The sequence below is a fragment of the Chlorella variabilis genome (assembly GCF_000147415.1).
Source record: "Chlorella variabilis unplaced genomic scaffold CHLNCscaffold_5, whole genome shotgun sequence".
In the NCBI taxonomy this organism is placed as follows: Eukaryota; Viridiplantae; Chlorophyta; class Trebouxiophyceae; order Chlorellales; family Chlorellaceae; genus Chlorella; species Chlorella variabilis.
Genome location: NW_005435083.1, coordinates 652,995 through 670,703, shown reverse-complemented (window position 1 = coordinate 670,703; position 17,709 = coordinate 652,995). Strand labels below are relative to the sequence as shown.

At 66.6% G+C, this 17,709-nt stretch overlaps 5 protein-coding genes across 5 annotated transcripts in view; 3 read left to right on the top strand and 2 right to left on the bottom strand.

Annotated features, from left to right (window-relative positions):
* CHLNCDRAFT_142883 (hypothetical protein) overlaps positions 1-1,355 on the top strand; it is a gene marked incomplete at both ends in the record, with an annotated part of 8,953 nt that extends 7,598 nt beyond the window's left edge. Inside the window, 4 exons of the mRNA XM_005849729.1 lie at positions 75-256; positions 392-561; positions 734-894; positions 1,029-1,355. Coding sequence (XP_005849791.1) covers positions 75-256; positions 392-561; positions 734-894; positions 1,029-1,355 — 840 coding nt within the window. The remainder of the gene's footprint in view (positions 1-74; positions 257-391; positions 562-733; positions 895-1,028) is intronic.
* A 2,484-nt stretch (positions 1,356-3,839) lies between these two features.
* On the top strand, positions 3,840-7,775 carry CHLNCDRAFT_142881 (hypothetical protein; the record flags this gene model as incomplete). The annotated part of the gene is made up of 11 exons (XM_005849728.1): positions 3,840-4,253; positions 4,356-4,462; positions 4,621-4,775; positions 5,025-5,168; positions 5,298-5,425; positions 5,563-5,694; positions 5,788-5,998; positions 6,101-6,214; positions 6,327-6,427; positions 6,586-7,199; positions 7,331-7,775. The coding sequence occupies 11 exons, from the start codon at positions 3,840-3,842 to the stop codon at positions 7,773-7,775; spliced, it is 2,565 nt and encodes an 854-aa protein (XP_005849790.1).
* A 289-nt stretch (positions 7,776-8,064) lies between these two features.
* CHLNCDRAFT_20952 (hypothetical protein) lies at positions 8,065-9,068 on the bottom strand (the record flags this gene model as incomplete). Its single annotated transcript, XM_005849465.1, has 3 exons — positions 8,065-8,274; positions 8,433-8,670; positions 8,824-9,068. 3 exons carry the CDS (start codon positions 9,066-9,068, stop codon positions 8,065-8,067), a joined length of 693 nt encoding a protein of 230 aa, XP_005849527.1.
* A 282-nt stretch (positions 9,069-9,350) lies between these two features.
* Positions 9,351-12,729, top strand: CHLNCDRAFT_142879 (hypothetical protein; the record flags this gene model as incomplete). Its single annotated transcript, XM_005849727.1, has 12 exons — positions 9,351-9,401; positions 9,573-9,649; positions 9,756-9,875; positions 9,986-10,160; positions 10,347-10,477; positions 10,880-11,178; positions 11,361-11,433; positions 11,565-11,628; positions 11,762-11,873; positions 12,053-12,221; positions 12,384-12,459; positions 12,598-12,729. 12 exons carry the CDS (start codon positions 9,351-9,353, stop codon positions 12,727-12,729), a joined length of 1,479 nt encoding a protein of 492 aa, XP_005849789.1.
* Positions 12,730-13,064: 335 nt separating this feature from the next.
* Positions 13,065-16,450, bottom strand: CHLNCDRAFT_21245 (hypothetical protein; the record flags this gene model as incomplete). Its single annotated transcript, XM_005849464.1, has 11 exons — positions 13,065-13,253; positions 13,427-13,480; positions 13,615-13,720; positions 13,906-14,021; positions 14,178-14,364; positions 14,582-14,705; positions 14,828-14,935; positions 15,321-15,431; positions 15,622-15,790; positions 15,947-16,035; positions 16,192-16,450. The coding sequence occupies 11 exons, from the start codon at positions 16,448-16,450 to the stop codon at positions 13,065-13,067; spliced, it is 1,512 nt and encodes a 503-aa protein (XP_005849526.1).
* Positions 16,451-17,709: the final 1,259 nt, after the last annotated feature.

Below are 17,709 nucleotides of genomic sequence, written 5' to 3'. Positions count from 1 at the left end.
GCCAGCCGCCACCGCAGTCCAGCTGCCAGCCGCTCAAGACCTCCCCAGCCACCCACCCACCCACCCACCCACAGGTGTCTGCCAACGACGACATGGACGACTCGGATGCGGAGCACACCTTCCTGCGGGAGAAGCGCATGCGGCGGCCGGCGCGGCTGTGGCGCAGCGCGCGCGAGCGCGCCGTCTGGCTACGCATGGTGCGCGCCGTGCGCAGCGCAGACCAGGCCGCCTACTGCGCCTACATCATGTGTGACAGGTGGGCGACGTGGCGGCGGTAGGGTTGGGGAGTGTGGTGGTGGGTGGACGCCGTGGTCATGTGCGACCCGCTGCCAGCACTGCCCTCGCCGCCGGCCCCACCGGTGCTTTACCGCCTTGGACCCGTGCGGTGCAGGGCGGGGCCCATGCTGCAGCGCGTGGTGCAGCTGGCTGAGGAGACAGCCAAGTGGGAGGCGGAGGAGAAGGAGCGGCAGCGGCTGGAGGGCCTGCGCGCCAAGCGCCAGGCCGCGGGCATGCCCTCCATGCGCCCGCTCATGATTCGCACCGGCAAGGCCAAGACCGATGGTGCGCCCGCCCGCTGCCCTCTGGCTGCGCTTGGGGTGTGTCGCGTAGGCGTGCTGGCCAGGCTGTCATCCGGGGGCTGATGCCGTGCCTGCCTGTGCTCGTGGCGGATCTCTCGCTCTGCCACTCCCTGGCGGCACCCCCCCGACCCCTCTGCCCCTGCGCCCTGCCGCAGACGGCGTCAGGATTGTGCTCAAGGCGATGGGCAAGGAGCCGTTCCCCGGCGGCCGCGCCTCCACATTTGAAACCATCGCCACCGATGAGCAGATTGCCGACTGCCGCTGGGGCTACCAGTGCTCCGTGTGCCTTCTGGCGGGCGACCTGCTGTGCTGCGAGGTGAGGAGCAGGCGGCGTGTGAGGCTGCACCCCCTGCCATCACTCCTGCTGCCTCCTCACACGCTTGTTTGCTGCCTGGGTAGCGGCCCCTCATCCGCCGCTCGCATCCTGCCGCTCCCACTTGCGTACTGCAGCACCCCGACGGCTGCGTGGTGAGCGTGCACCCGGAGTGCACCGGCATGGCCTTCCCCTCTGGCTCATACATCTGCATGAACCACGACAGCCGTGAGCTCAAGACGCGCATCCGCCGCCGCAACTCCGCGCTGGCGGCGCACGACAGCGAGGACACAGAGGACGAGGCGACGGAGGGCGGCGAGGGCCCAGGCGTTGGCGGCGCGGGCAGCGGCGCCGCCAACGCCGACGCCGACAGCGAGGCGACGGTGAGCGAGGAGACGCACTCTCTGGACAGCAGCGCCACCGAGGACGAGGGCACCACCAGCAAGCGTAAGCGCAAGCGGTGAACACGGCGGGCTGGCAGCAGGGGACACCACTGTGCTGAGCGCGGTGCGCCGACTTTTTCTTCCCACGCTCCTGTCTGCTTTGCAACCTGCTTCCCTGTTGGTCTGATGGGTACCTGATCACACACTTGCTACCAATGTGATGCGCTGCCAGAGACAACACAAGTCAACTCAGGGCAGACAGCGGCAGTGCCCACACTGCCATCCAGTTGGGCATGCTCCACTACCAGCCCTAGTGCCGCTTGCTGTGTTTGATGTCCTCCGCCCATGCATCCAGCAGGCAAGAGGGTGGGTACAACCGTCACGTATTGCCATCACGTTACACTTCCCCGCCACCTTCCCAGCCGCGGCAGGATGGATCCCCACAGGCTGGCAGCGGACGCAATGACGAGGATGGGGTGGGGAGGGGGAGCGGCGGGGCAGGGGGCAGCCACTGCGGCGGTGGCGGCAGCGTCAGTGCCGGCGCGGGTGGGGTGGGGGGGAGGGGAGGCAGCCAGCGGCGGCCAAGAGGCGGCGGCTGATCGATCTAGGCTGACCTGCACCTATGCACCCCCTGTATTAAAAAAAACTCGGAGCCGTGCTTTTACCCTCGTTTCCCTCCCAGTACGGCCGAAGAACAAATCGCGCGTCCCGCGTACTCTCCTCTTCTCTGTCTGCTCTTTTTCGAGACGCTTCACACCATTCTGACAGCAGCCTTGCTTCGTTCAATGCCTGGCAGCACCGCACCATGAGCGAAATCCAGCGCCCGCTGCGTGCGGACGCAGAGGATTCCCTCAGCGCCCAGAGCGCGCCAAAGTACGCTGAGGGTGAGCAGAGTGCTGTGGTTGGGGTGAGGCGATCCCTGTGGCGGTGTTCTTCTTGTGCCAAAGTGAGGTCGGGACGACTGCGCAGGTGCAGGCTGTAGTAGCGAAGGTTCAGGCGAAAGCCGGTCTGCACCGCCTCTGCAGCGTCCAGCGGCGCCGCCTCCCGTTGGCCCAGTCACAGCAGTAATGCACTTACCGCTCCTGCTGCAGATCCGGATGCTTTCCTCGCCTACCACAACGGGCTCATCAAGAAGGCTTTGGCACGGTCCATGGCGGAAATGGCACAGATGATGGCGGAAGAAAAGGCGTCCCAAGCCGAGTACGAGGCCAAGAAGAGGGAGCGCCAACAGCGGATGGATGCATTTGAGACACGCCGTTCAATAAGGGCAGGCGCGCCTCCCTGTGAGATGCAGGGCACACCTGTATGTAGCGATGCAGCTGCGCTGCCCTATGGATCCCCCTGCATGAGACTGCCTTGCTCCGCATCCAGCTATCACTCCCCCACCTGTGTGCAGCTGTCTCTTCGGCCCGCAAGAACCAATGATGCGCCCACATCCCAATTCAAGGCGTGTTGTGCCGTTTACCCGCCAAGTAGCTCACCGCCATGGCTGCAGCTGGCAAGAACATTCTAAGCCGCCGTTTATGCCATCCTTCTTCTCCTCTACAAAATAGTCGGGCCTCACTTTGACGATCACAGAGCGAGTGGGGCACAGCTGTTGTGCCAACTAACAGGCCTGGTGGTCTGTTAATGACATCGGGACATGTTTTTCCCATTCATGCATGCCAGTGATTGAGTCAGCAAGGGGAGCATTGCACTTTCTGGCACAGGACAAGTGCGCTACCGCTGTAATCTCAGTCAGTTGTTTCATAGCCGCTTTCATTCATGCCGAGAGGCGGCTGGGGCAGCAGCGCTGCCACTTGGTTAATCCCATAAAGGTGACATGACCTCTGTGGTGCCACCCGCCTGGTTGGCCTGCAGCATCGCCTTGGTCACATCATTACAGTAGGGAGGGTGGAGTGCTCTGCTAACAGCTGCATACTGCGGCTGCCGCAGGAAAGGGCGTGGGGTGAGCTGCAATAGGCGCCGGCAGGGCGCAGGCGCCGCCAACGGACAGCTCCCCACGCTGAGCCTCCCTGAGCGCCTTCTTGTGCCCAGGCGCCGAGCAGCGGCCAGGCGCCCGCGGCTCGATGTCCCGTTCCATCTTGAGCTTGACCTTGGTCGCAGCTAAACACACGTGATGGTCGTCAACCCGACCAACGCGACGGCTGTAGGGACACCTATAAACGGGTGCACAATTGTACAAACCATCCCCAAACGTTGATGACAATGTCTAGGGTCTCGAGGCATTCCCCCACCAAACAGCGCGGCGCCTGCACCGCTGGCGGCCGGCCCCTTTCCTCCCCTGCCCTCCCCCTGCCGCCTGCCATTGCACGCATTGTCCAATCAATTCAATTGTGCATTGGTACTGCAAACAGAATTGCCGAAGGAGTTGCTAACAGTCAACGCCGTAACTCACCTAGGGAACGGGCCAGCCTAGCCCTCGCCGGCTGGCACACATGCTTCCCTGACCACCCACCGCCGGCAAGGGAGGTAGCGGCAGGGCGCCTGCGGGCTGCCGTTTCGAAGGGGAGCCAGTTTCGTGAGCTGGGGCGGTCGTGCATGTTCCTCGAGCCAGCGGCTATTATGCAGGGCAGCCTGGACACAGCCCTGGGCAGCATGCTGGGCAGCGGCCCGGCAAAGTCCTCGGAGCTGGGCAGCCTGCTGGAGCAGCAGAGCGGGGGGCACCTCGGCTTTCGGGCGTTTAGGCCCTCTGTCTTTGGCCCGGGCCTGCCAGGCGAGCTGGGAGTCGAGAGCAGCGACGACTTGATCACGCCGGCCACTGTGGAGGTGCAGGCGGGCAGCGGACAGTTGCCCAGCGCACCGGCGGCGGCTGCGGCTGCGATGCCGCCCGTGCCCCGCCAGCACCAGTGCCTGCTCTGCGGCGGGCTGGGCAGCCAGGGCGCGTGTGGGCCCCTGAAGACAGCCACCGTTGAGGGCGAGGCGGTGGCCGTGCACCACCTGTGTGCCATCTGGAGCCCCGGCTGCTACCTGCCTGAGGTGGGTGCACCCGCCGTGCCAACCACACGACGGTGTTGACTGCATGTTGGACCGAAACCTAATGCCGCCTATTCCGCTCCACACCTGCCCACACCCATGCAGGGCTGCTCAAACTATGTCAACCTGGAAGCGGAGGTCCGGCGGGCACGGCAGCGCGCCTGCGCTGCCTGCGGCCAGCGAGGCGCCTCTATTACCTGCTCCCACCCGGGGTGAGCCCAGCCTAGGGCCCAGCCGATGCCCCAACTAGGCAGGATTGCCAGCCTGCACACACTACTGCAGTGCAATCGAGTTGCTTTTGGCCGCCGCTGGCATCCTAGCGCTCGCTGCTCCGCTGTGCGCACTGCGCGCTGCCGCCGCCGACCTGCAGGTGCCGCACCGCCTACCACCTGCCATGCGCGGTGGGCGCGCCCAATGTGCTGCTGGAGAGCGAGACCTTTGAGCTGTGGTGCCCCCACCACTCTGACACCGACAACAGCGATGAGGACTATGCCTTCACGGCGCCCCGCCCGCGCCGACAGACGGGTAAGGAGCTCCGGGTGGTAGGGCCAAGGGAAAGGGGGGAGCCTCGGGGAAGCGGTGAACAGCACTGTAGGAGTCCAATGCACTGGATCAGAAATCAGCTGTAAATGGCTAGCTGCTTCTGCCTGCAGTCCTGTTTGCTGTGGCAAACATTTAGCTACCTTCACCGAGCCCAGTAGCTCTCCTGTCCTGGGCATGGCTCCTGACAACTGACATTCAAGCGTCCCATTTGCTCCTATGCCCTTGATGCAGGTGGTGGCGCCAGCGGGAGCAAGCGGCAGCGCGGGTCGGTGGAGGCCCAGCGCCCGCGCACCGACTGGCAGAAGAAGGATGAGAACACCTGGCTCAAGGTGGTGCCTCCCTGGTGGTGCGAGCACCGCACAGTGCACTTTGCAAGTGAGTGTGGCTTCACCTGCCGAGGCAGCTCAAGTGCATGCTTGCCGCCAGGATCACGTTAAGCCTGCCTGATCTGACCAACCCCTGGCGCCCTGTGCCCCTCCCCCCCCGCGATCCACCTGCCTGCAGCCAAGGTGTACAAGGAGCTGTTCAAGAGCATGGGCAGCGCCGTGCTGGTGGACCCCTCTGGCACCGAGTGGCAGTGCGTGGTGCACAGCGAGGCGCGCAACGACCTGCGCCCCCAGTACACCTTGCGGGTGAGCCCAAGGGGCGCATGCTGGTGCAGTCTGGCGCCCCCTGCATGTCAGGCCATCCACAGCACCAGCAGAATGCATGCATGCGGGCGGCAATGCCATCACTTTAGCCTGGCGTGCTGCGTTGCTGCTGCATCCAGGGCGCCTTTGCGGAGCTGTGGGAGGCGCTGGGCATCTCCTCGGGCGACACGCTCATCTTCAAGCGCGACCTGCCCACGGGCCGCATTGAGCTGGCCCGCCACGCCGCAAGCAATGCCGTCAAGGCGGAGGAGGTGGGTGGGTGGCCAATCGCCATCTCGTGCTGCGTGTGCCATCTCACATTGTGCGTGCATCACCGCCACCTCGCACTGCCCTCCCCGCTGCAGGGCGCCGACTCTGACCTGTCGGACCCGTCTGCGGTGGAAGGGTCGGGTGGGCGCGGGGCACGGGGCGTGCGCCAGGAGGCCTCCTCAGAGCAGACGCGGGGCCAGAGCCAGCAGGGCTCCCACCCCAACCGCTGGATGGAGCTGGCCGACGGCTGGAACATCAAGACCGTCTACAAGTCAACCATGGTGCACCAGCAGTGCCCCATTGCAGGTGGGCGGGCGATGTGGGATGGGTTGCTACCCCAATGTTGGCCCGCAGGCAGCGCCCAGTTGGAGCTGGTATACACCGCGCCGGGCTTCTCACCGCCTGCAGGCTGGCTGTTCAAGAAGCTGTACGGGCGCCTGCCTGGGGAGAACGACAGGGCGGCCATGTATGATCCCGACCTGGATGCCGAATACCGCTTTGATGTCAGCTTCATCAGCGCGGGTGAGAGCACAGGCCTGCCTCACTCGTGCACCCCAAGTTGACAAACACCGGTGGTGCCGGCCAGCCTTCCCCTGGCCTCCCCCACCCTCGCGTGCCCCTTCCCTTCCCGCAGCCAACGTGCACTACATTACCGGCCGCGTCTTTGGCAGCTGGGTGCGTGAGTCGGGGCTGCAGGCTGGGGAGCAGATCCGCATGAAGAAGGATGGCGGCCGTGTACTCATCCAGCGCGTGCCATCCGACAGAAAGGCAAGCAGAGCCCTGACACCAGCTTTGCACACAACGCGTTGCTAATTGAGGGAAGTGATTAGCCCGGTGCAGATCCCATGGTGTTGAAATCAAAAAGCCAATGTGTGCTTTGCGCGCTGCCACAGGTGCGCGTGGACTTCACCACCAAGGCCGCCTCCCGCTCGGCATCGCTGGCACAGGCATCTGAGGACGGAGCCATTGCGGGCGCCCCCGCTGCCCATGGCCAGGAGCTGGCATCGCCGCCCACAGCAGACGCGCTGGAAGCGCTGGATGCACTTGTGGCAGCCGCCGGCTACGCCGGCACGCACGGAACCCCTGCCATCCAGGCTGCTCTGGCCGGCACTGGTGGTGGCGCTGCTGCCGCTGCCGCCATAGCTGCGGCAGGGCTGCCGGGCGGTGCAGGCCTTCCAGGCACGCTGGTGCACCCTGGCTTTGACCTGCCAACACTGCAGCCGGCGGCGCCCCCCAAGCGCCGCCGCACCTCGCAGATGGAGGGAGGCGGCGCGGCGGAGCTGCTGCTGCAGCAGCAGGAGCAGCAGCTGCTGCTGGCTCGCAGGCAGAGCGCTGCCAACTGGAGGCCCAGCGGCGGCTGGCCGCGTGCGGCGCCCGCGGCGCCCGCCTTCTCGCTGGCCGAGTGGCAGCCGTCTGAGCCGCATGTGCAGATGTACCAGGCCATTCAGCAGATCCTGGCGGGCCACCAGTGGACCCCCGAGGAGCAGGCCAGCCTGCAGCGCTTCAGGTGGGCAGTGCGGCTGTCCTGTGGGATGTGGGTATGTGGGCCACAGCCGCAGTGAAAGCGCACCATCGCTCACCTATCTGCCGCTGCCGCCGGCCCCCCCACCCCACCCCACCCCATCCCCCGCGCTGCAGGGCCAAGTATGCCTGGCTGGACGGGTGCGGGCGGGAGGTTGTGTACCTGACCGCCACACAGCTGCAGGCGGACAAGGCAGCCCTGCTGGAGTTTGCGGTGGAGGTGGGCACCGGCATCCTCACCCAGCTGCAGGGCACCCCACCGGCATCTGCAGATGCGGGGCATGCCCATCTAATGCCCCCTGCTCTGCCAGCTGCCAGCCCGGCTGGCGGCGGCAGCAGCCCCTTTGCTGCGGCACCCATCAGTATCCCCGCGCCCGAGCTGCAGCAGCATGCCGCAGCGGTGCCGGGGTCAGAGCTGGCACCTGCGCCAGCGTCAATGGTATTGGAGGCGCATTTGGGGCTGGAGGCCGCGGCTAGCTTCAATTTGGATGCCTTCATGCAGACCGACCGGGAGGCTCAGGGGACTCCCAACCCACAGGGTGCTCTGGGCCCATTGCTGTGAGCCCCCGGCTGGGCCAGACTGGTCTGAGCTGCTGCAACCTTCCAAAACCTGCAGCTCTTCACCTGTGTTTCCACACTCGCAGTTTTTTCACAAAGCAACCGATGAACTGCCAACCCTGCCAGTTTTTAGCCGCCGCCGCACATTTGCAGCCTCCTTAGACTAGCTCCCCCTTACCCCAATCTCTTACTCAATCTCTGCTGTGCGTTTATTCTTTCTTATTCATTCAACGAGCGCGAAAACAAATTTGAGAGCCAAAGCTGAAAGGCCTAGTGGTACAAGGACAGTATAGCTACTGGTTGATTTCTGAGAGGGGTGCGCCGGCGCCCGCCTGGGCGCCCTCCCACAGCTTGCCCACGGGTGACGTGCCGCGCTGACAGCGAGCCACCACCGCCGCCGCTTGCTCCCGCAGCTGCTGCTGGATGGCGTCAATCGACTGCGAGGCATCCACCACGCGCCAGCTGCTGCCCCGCATGGCGTGGAACTGGTCCAGCACCTTGCGCTGCGGGAGGCGGGTGGGCAGGGGAGAGGGGGTTGGCATGCAGGGCGTTGCTGCCGCTAAGCTTGGGTCGGAGATGAAGCCCCGCCATGGGAGCCAAGCGAAAGCACAGCACCAGCCAAGCGGCAGGCGGCCGTACCCCCTTAAGGTGCCACCCGCACCTGGAACTCATCCTTTTCGTACCGCTCCTCGCCGTACCCGCCCCGCGCCGCCGCCTGCTCCACGGTGAGGCAGAGGAAGAAGACGGCGTCGGGCGCGGGCAGGCCGGCATCAGGGGCCATGCACCAGGCGCGGTCCAGGCCGGGCAGGCCCTTGGCAGCTGTGAAGGCCACGCCGCTGTAGGCATAGCGGTCCACCACCAGCGTCGTGCCCTCATGCAGCTTGCGCAGCAGCTCCTCCCTGTAGGCCAACCGGTTAGCCATTGCGGGGTTGATGAGCAGTGACAGATTCTCGAGGATACTGGCGGCTGTTGGAATGACAGAGTCCCTGCCATTCCAGCAGGGAAGGCGACCTCCCGCTCCCGCCTCCCGCCCGCCTCCCACCGTTGCTCACCTTTTCTCCCAGCGGTTGGCCGAGAACAGCAGGTGCACGGCTGCATCGTCGATATCGCTCTGGCTGGTGAGGTAGGAGTTGATCATCTTGCCAATGGGGGTGGTTCGGTCGGGGAAGCGCCACAGCTCCGCCGCCACGCCCTGCGCCTGGAGGTGCTCCACCAGCATCTGGCACTGCGTGCTCTTGCCCGCCCTGTCGGCGCCCTCAAACACGATGAAGGCCCCGCGGGCCTGCTGCTGGGCCATGGCGCTGCTGGCGGCCTGGGAAGTGATGGGTTGACGTCTGGCGGAAGGGATGCAGCGCGCCCACTTGTGCACAGTGACCGATGCCAGCCGCATGCGTGAGGGCGAGGAATGGAGATTGAAACAGAGCTGCAGCAAGCTGCATTATTTCGAAGGGCGGCTGAGCTGGCGATCAAGCGTTGCAAAGAAACAGAGCTCATGCATTGACCGCCATTTGTCCTGCCAGGATGCATGCATCAGTGGCCCTCATGGACGCTCGCCCAGCCCTTGGGGCATGCAGCAGGCATGGTGCTCTGTGCGCCCAGGCGGCTGTTCTTCGGCCCTCCCTTGCACAACGTGCCGTGAGGTGCCGAGCCGTGGCCCCCGCGGAACGTGCCAAGGTGGGACTGAGCAACGTGATGAGCTCTAGAGAGAGGCTCTGCTTTCCCTTTCAAGTGCACGTCAGTCAAAGATGGAGCCGATGGCAATCGGTTCATTGAGCGCCGCCCTCTGCCGCTGCCGTTGCAGGCGGGCGTCAATGGTGCCGCCGCTGCCGCCGCCCCGCTCGAGCTGTCTGAGCTGACGGCTGTGGGGCCGCTTGATGGGTGAGCGCATGCATTGAGAGCACATATTGGCATGGCTAACAGTTTCATCGTATCGGCAAGTCTGGAGTTTGGCGCCCACCTGCCGTCGCTCGACGCGTTGCCGCAGGCGGTATGCCAGCAAGGTCGCGGGCTTGCGCCGCACCTTCTCCGAGTACGGCCTCATCCGATTCCGCGTGCTGGTTGAGTGCCGCTGGCTGCAGAAGCTGAGCGAGCTGGAGGGCGTGAGGTGAGGGCGGGAGCCCAGGAGGAGGAGTCGTGGGCAGCTGCAAGGGCGCAGCCAACCGAGGATGGCCAGGCCCGCACCTCACCCCCCACGCCTCTGTGCTGTCCCCGCAGCGAGGTGCCCGCCTTTGGCCCGGGCGCCACTGCGCTGCTGGACCAGCTGGCCAGTGAGTTCAGCGTGGCCGATGCGCTGGAGGTGAAGGGCATCGAGGCCACCACCAACCACGACGTCAAGGCCATTGAGTATGTGCTGAAGCACAGGTTCCAGGCAGACCCGGAGCTGGCCAAGGTGCGCCCGGGTGCCGCCAGGGGCAAGGGCGGCAGCCTTGCTGTGCGCGCCTGTCGCTGGTCAGCCGCTGGATGCTGCAGCAAAGGTGCTGCTGCTGCTTGCCGGCCATCAAATGGAAGTCCTGGGCTGCTTCCGCCTGCCTCCACCCGCCCACCTCTTCCTGCATGCGGCGCCCTCTCCGCCCAGGTGCTGGAGTTCACCCACTTTGCCTGCACTTCTGAGGACATCAACAACCTGAGCCACGCGCTGATGCTGCGCGAGGCGCTGCACTCGGAGCTGCTGCCCGCCATGGACAAGGTCATCGGGGAGATTGCCAGGTGTGGGTGTGCATGGGCGTGGAAGTGACGCCTGCTGCGCTGGCTGCAGCTTCATGCGCCGGCTGCAACCGCTGCATGAGCTTGCATGCACCGTCCTGGGCCGCTGCACTGAGCCGGGCGCCTGCACCCAGCATCGGAGGGCGGTGATGGCACTAATTTGTCTCAGACAAACTTAAATATACACTGACAGAGGCCAGCCGGCCTTCTGAAGCCAACTCTTTGTGATGAGCCCCCCAGCGCCTGCACACTCTCCACAGCTACCGCCTGACGCACTGCCGCGGCTGCTGCTGCCGCTGCTGGTGCTGCGCTGCTTCCTTGCCCCTCCCCTGCCGACCTGCTATGCGACTGACTCCCTGACCCCATTCCGACTGCCCTGCCCGTGCACCCCCCCTGTCCCTGCAGGCTGGCTGAGGAGCATGCCGAGGTGGCTATGCTGTCCCGCACGCACGGCCAGACCGCGTCCCCCACCACCCTGGGCAAGGAGATGGCCATCTTTGCCTACCGCCTGGCCCGCCAGCGCAAGCAGGTGGCGGCGGTGCCGCTGTTTGGCAAGATGGCGGGGGCGGTGGGCAACTACAATGCCCACATGAGCGCGTACCCTGGCGTGGACTGGGAGGCGGTGGCGCGGGAGTTTGTGACCTCGCTGGGCCTGGACTGGAACCCGTATGTGACGCAGATCGAGCCGCACGATTACATCGCAGGTGTGTGGTGGTGTGGGGGGGTGGCTGGGGTGGGTGGGGGTGGCAGGTCGGCGGCTGGTGGGGGAGCAGGTCTTGCGGGCGTGGCTGGCCGCATGTGCCCAGTGCCCACGGTCTGGCGGCTGCAATGTGCACCGCGTGTGAATGCTTGTGTGGCCGCCGCCGCCGCCGCCTGCCGCGCGCAGAGCTGTTTGACGGCGTGATGCGCTTCAACAGCATCCTCACCGACTTTGACCGGGACCTGTGGTCGTACATCAGGTGAGGGCGTGCAGGCTGGCCTTGCCTCGGGTGGCACTCGCTAGGAGCTGTCCGTGTGTGCGCCGCCAGAGCTGTCGGGACACCGACACCGACGCTGCCCGCCACGCGTCCTCCCCTCCCCCGCCCCGCAGCCTGGGCTACTTCAAGCAGCGTACCATCGCCGGCGAGGTCGGCTCCTCCACCATGCCCCACAAGGTGTGCGGGAGGGTGGCGGGCAGGGCAGGGAGCACCGCCGCCCACTGCACCGCGACCGCCGAGCGCAGGCGCCGCCCGCCCTGCTTCCGGATCTGTGGCCCAGCGCAGCTGCCCAGCGCTGCCCTTGGCGCAGGTGAACCCCATCGATTTTGAGAACAGCGAGGGCAACCTGGGCATCGCCAACGCCACCATGGGCCACCTGGCAGCCAAGCTGCCCATCTCGCGCTGGCAGCGCGACCTCACAGGTGGACCGGTGGGCGGCGCAGGCAGCCCATGAAGCTGACACTTCCTGGCTGGATACTTGCAGGCTGGTGGTTTCCCTGGCGCTGGGGCCCTGCTCTTGCTGGCATGCCACCGACTGCCCTTCCCGCCCGCTGGCATGCCACCCACCCCTTCCTCCCTCCCACCCCTGGTCCACCCGCAGACTCCACGGTGCTGCGCAACCTGGGCGTGGGCATGGGCCACTCCATCCTGGCCTACCAGTCCAGCCTGCGCGGCATCAGCAAGCTGCAGCTGGACGCCGCCCGCGTGGCCGCAGACCTCGACTCCTCCTGGGAGGTGCTGGCGGAGCCCATACAGACAGTCATGCGCAGGTGCGGGGGGCGTTGGGGTGGCGGTTGGGGCTGTAGCGGCTGCCACCGAGCGCACATACGCATGAGGGGCAGGCAGTGGCCGCCTCGTTGTCAGACACGACGACAGGCAGCTTTGTGACGCACGGCCTGGCCCTCGTCCCTGCTCCCCGCCCCACGCCGCAGGTATGCTGTGCCGGAGCCGTACGAGAAGCTTAAGGCCTTCACCCGCGGCCAGGCGGTGACCCAGGCCAGCATGCAGGTGCGGGGGTGGCGCCACCCTGCCCGCCCTGCCCGCCTGACTGTGCTGCTGTTCCCATGACCTTTCTGGAGCCCCTTCGTTGGCCCTTCCACACACCCTACTTGTCACACCACACCCTGCCTGCCCGCCTGCCCGCAGGAGTTTGTGAGCGGCATTGACGGCATCCCCGAGGGCGCCATGGCCGAGCTGCTGCAGCTGACGCCCGCCACCTACATTGGCAACGCCGCGCAGCAGGCCAGAAACATCCGGAAGCACCTGGCCGCTCTCTGAAGAGGGGCAGATAGACCGCCTGTACATTCAGCCGCACTGCACCACACCATTTTCCCTGCCGTCTTTCCCCTGTAGGTAGCTTCGTTCTGTCCTTGCTGCAGTTGTCCTCAATCCCATTTCTGGCCACGCACTTTGTTATCTTTCGCTTTCTTTTGCACCGCTAACTGGAATCGCGACACAAATTGTCTGAGCTGCAAAATCGAGCCATGTGAACATCAACATCAAGCAAGCAGATGGAAGCACCAAGGAATACCGGCGGCAAAAATGAAATGTACATGGTACAAAGAGGCAACGGGAAGCGTGCGCCAGTTCCGCCGCCGCAGGCGGGGCCGGCCTCACTCCAGCGGCAGCGCCTGCTGCAGGGCGGGCAGGTCATGGGCGTCTACCGCGGGCAGCAGGTCTGCCCGCTCCGCGCAGGTCAGCGAGGTGCGCAAGTAGCCCCACACGGCACCGGCCTTGGAGTTGAGGGCCAGGGCCCGCACATAGTAGCGGGCGCTGCCGTCGTAGTCGGCGCAGTTGGCCAGCTGCACGCAGAGGAAGGCAGGGTGGCGGGGGGTGGTGTGTGCGAGTGTGCGCGCGCATGGACGTGTTCAGCGGCGGCGTGAAGTCAGCGGCAGTGCAGGGGGCCTGGGCTGCGCACGGCATGTGGCGGGCATGGCAAGGCAGCGGGGCTGGGCAGGCGTGTGTGGCGGCTCACCGAGATGCCCATGTTGGTCCAGGCCCGCATGTAGTTGGGCTTCAGGTCCAGAGCCTGCGGGCAAGATACGGCAGAAGTGGCATGTTTTTGCGTGCTGTGGTGCGGGACACGGCGCAGCACGCCACAGGGGGGGGCCCTGGCCAGCAGCTGTGCAGGCGGGGGGTGCCGCAGCCCAGGCGCCGCCGCACCTTTTGGTATGCGCTGATGGCCTCAGAGCTGCGCGAGGAGTTGGCCAGCGTGGCCCCCAGCTTGTTCCACAGGGAGTAGTCCTGCGGGCGCAGCTTGAGTGCCTCCCTGCGGCGGCAGCGGTTGGCACCGCACGCGGCAGCGGGCGCTGTCAGGCACAGTCGGCCTCCCAACACGCGGCCAGCGGCCTCTCCCACGAGAGACATAGAGGTCAAGCAGGGTGATGGCCAGGCTTCCTGAAGGTTGACACCGATCGGCCCGCCCCCACCACCACACAGCGCCGCCGCCCCCACCTGAATGCCAGCACCGCCTCATCGTACTGCCTCGACAGGTTGTACACCACACCCAGCGCAGCGTGCACGTCGCTGTCGCCGGGGCTTGCTCGCGCCGCCGCCTCAAACAGCGCCGCCTGCGCAAGGAGGAGCGCCGCCGCCGCTCACAAGTGTGACTTCCAGCCAGCGGCAGCCTGGCCCACCTCACTCATTTCTCACAGCCAGCCCCCATGTGTGCTGCCCCCCCATGCCGCAACGCCTCCAGCGCCCATCCCCCTGCCCCCGCGCCTCACCACGTGTGCCGCCGCCTGGCTCGAGTCGTCCACCGGCGGCACCTGGGCTGCCGCGGCGGCGTGGCTGGGGTGGCGCAGCACCCACTGGCGCAGGAAGCTGAGCGCCTCCCCCTGCTCCAGCTCGTTGGTGTGGCTCACCCCCAGCGACAGCAGCACATCCAGGTTGGAGGGGTCGGCGGCCAGTGCCCTGCGGAAGGGCCAGGGGCCAGGGTGCAGGTGGTGGGGGGCAGGGGGTGTTGAGCACAGGGCATGGGCCGACGGCGTGCGGCGCCGCTGGCATGCACAGGAGGAAGGTCAGCTGGCCGCAGCCGCACGCCTCTGCCCAGGCGCATGGACTCGCTCAAGGTGGGGGCCCACCACCAGTTGACTCGGCCCTCCACCCACCCCACCCCACCACCACACACCTGTTCATGGCGGCTATGGCCTGCTGGTCGTCATCATTCTCTGCCTGCACCGTCCCCAGCAGCCGCCACGCCTCTGCGTTGCCCGGGCTGCGCTGGCACTCGGCCTCCAGCGCCAGCACAGCCTCTGCAGCGCAGGCGGTACATCACATCCCAGCAACACATGAAAGGCCAGGCAAGACGAGCAGGGCCGCAGCAAACCGTGTGCGGGAGGCCCAGCCACCGCCCACCCCCACGCACGCCACCCACCCGTCAGCACGCCCCGCCTGAACAGCTCCCGCCCCTTGCTCATGCTGTCGGTGTCCAGCAGGAAGGGGTTGACCTCGGCAAACACATACTCGCCGGCGGAGTGAGGGCCTGCGGGGCGAGGGCGGCGGCGCGAGAGCAGCGCGCAGGTTGCGGCGGCGCACGCCAGGGGCCTGGTAGCGCAGGTGCAGGTGAGCAAGCCGGCCGCCGGCGCCATGCCGGCAACAGTGGGGACGGGGCAGGGGCCGGAACCAGGCAATTGCAGAGGCACAACGGCGCGGCAGTGCGCCTGCCCCTGCCTGCCGTGCGCGCACCTGCTGTGCCGTGCAGGCGCTCCAGCTCCGCCATGTACTCATCCTCCCAGCTGGCTACATCTGCAGCCCCAGGCAGGGGGCAGGAAGCGGCATGCGCCTCGCCACCGGTCAGCCAAGACACGGTGTTTTGGACAAACCCAGGCTCTTGCAGCAAAGCGAAGAGTCTCCCATGCGCCTGCCACGCACAGCCGGATGCCCACCTGTGCTGCCGCGCCCATCTGCAAACTCCTTCACCCATGCGCCGCCTCCCACCACGCCTTCGGCAAACTGGTCTGCCCAGTCGGCTCCAGCCCCTGCAGCGACCGGCGGTAGCAGCAGCGGTAGTTGCGGGGTGGTGAAGCGCAGCCTTGCGTGTGCTTGCCGCACATGGCAATCTATCGACCAAAGCATGGCAAACACAAAAGTGAGGAAGGCTCAAAACGTGTTCGTGCAGCCGGGCCGAAGCTACAGCAAGGGAACGGCGCTGCACGCCCTCCTGCGCACCTGAAAAGTCTTCCGCCCATTTTTCTCCCGTGGCCGCGGGGTGCTGCTGCGACTGGAAGGAGGCAAACTCGTCCCCCCACACCGCCGGCCCCTGCCCCGCCCGCTGCCGCCGCTGCTGCGTGCTGAACTCGTCGGCCCACGCGGCGGCGGCGGGCGGCACCTCCTTGACCTGCGCCCAGCAGCAGCAGCAGCATGGCAGGCACCTCGACAGGCAGCTCAGCACAGGGCAGTGCCACAGCGGGGCCCACGCGCTTCACAACTCCTCTTCCTCCGCGGCACGCACAGGGTCAGGCCTTCCCTCCCTCCTTTCCTCCTGCGCCCCCACCTGGTTGTCCTCCATGATCAGCTCCCCTCGGCTCATCTTGCTCACAAACTGCAGGAACTTGCTGTTCTGGATCTTGGGGTCTTGACTGGCTGCGGGGCAGGACAGGGGCATCGCGGGAGTGGCAGGGAGGGTCGGTCAGGCAGCCATCAGCTGTCGGTGTCTGCCCATGTGTGGCCACAGGCCCTGGCGCAGGATGCAAAGTCCCCAGCCCTCAGCCGTCCAGGCCTCCACCAGCACTGCCCCACCTGCCAGCGTGTCTGCCAGCCTCTTGGTCTGCTCCAGCGCATCCCCACCCGCTCGCTGCCGCATGGCGCTGCCTGCTGCCGCCGTCGACTGGAACTCGTCGACCCAGCCGCTGCTGCTGGCTGCTGCCGACCCCCCCTCTGCAGCAAACTCGTCTTCCCACCCCACCCGCCGCTGCGCCTGTGCCGGCTGCTGCTGCTGCTGGTGCTCCGCGGCCCAGGCGGCGGCGCTGCTGCTGGGCCCGGCGGCGCCGAGCCGCATCCGCTCAAACTCCTGCGCCCACTGCTCCTGCTGCCCGTGGTGGGCGGCCATGGCCGCTGCCGCAGCATGCTCGCTGGCTGCCGACGGCTGCGCCAGGCGCGGCCCCGCTGCCGCTCCAAAGATGCGGTCCCAGCTGGTGGCCTGCCCAGGGCCTGCCGCCGGCAGCTCCATGGGGTTGATGTTGAGGGAGGCCAGCAGGCGCCCCACCTGCTCATCCGCAAATGCGGCGCCCTGCTCGGCAAACAGCTGGCGGGCCATGATGGTGCTGCGGTCCCGCACCCGCAGCTGGTCTGGCAGGCTGAGCGCCACGCCTGGCGGGGCTGCTGCTGGCAGCGGCCGGAATGGCGCGTGCGCCTTGCTGCTGTCTAAGAATGCCTGCATGATTGCACGGAATGAGCCCGGGGTGAGTGAGATGCAGCGACACGGGTGGGTGGCAGCATTCGCGTGCCGTTGCTCGCAGGCCAACGCAACGCAGTCTTGAACCAGCTGGGAAGGCAAGCCAATGCACCAACAGCTGATGAGAGAAGGCCGCACCTGGAGCAGGGGAGCCGCTGCCGCTCGTCCCTGTGCCATCCCAGGCAGCGGTGGCCCCCCCAGCAGCGGGCCCACTGGATGCTGTCGCTGGGCATAGATGCTTTCAAACTGGGCAAAGTCTGCGGGGTGAGGCGCAGCCTGGGGCGGCAGCCCTCGCAGGAAGGCGTCCACATCCGCCTGTGCTGCGTTGGGTGGTCCCAAGCCTGCCACCGGAGGCAGCTCGCCGTACAGTGCAGCTTCGGCAGTCTGTGCCGCTGTGGGGGGGCGGAAGGGATGGATGGCAGATGGTCCCGGCGCATGGAGGCCAGGCAGCTGCAGGCAGGCAGGGGATCAAGGGCAGGGCGAAGGAATTCGGGGCAGTGGCGCTGGCAGCGGCACGGTCAGCGGGGGCTGGCGGCAGTGGCGCACACCCCAGCCTGTGGCCCCGCCGTGCGCCCCGACCTCAGGCACGGACTGTAACGCCCGTGGCTGCCTCCCCCACGCCTACCTCTTGCAGCTGAGCCTGCTGCTTCGAGCGCCTGCCCAGCAGGGCGTCGGCAAGGCTCGCAGCGGCGTTGGAGGGACCAGCTCCATCGCCAGTGGAACAGGAATCGGCGCCCGTCACGAGGTCGCGGAGGCCAGCCATGGCCGAAGGGGATGTGCTGTGCTACACCCCCTGAACTGCTGCTGCAATTTTATCGTGGCATTGAACAGCGAAAGATGGTCTAGCAGCCGTCAGCTACGGA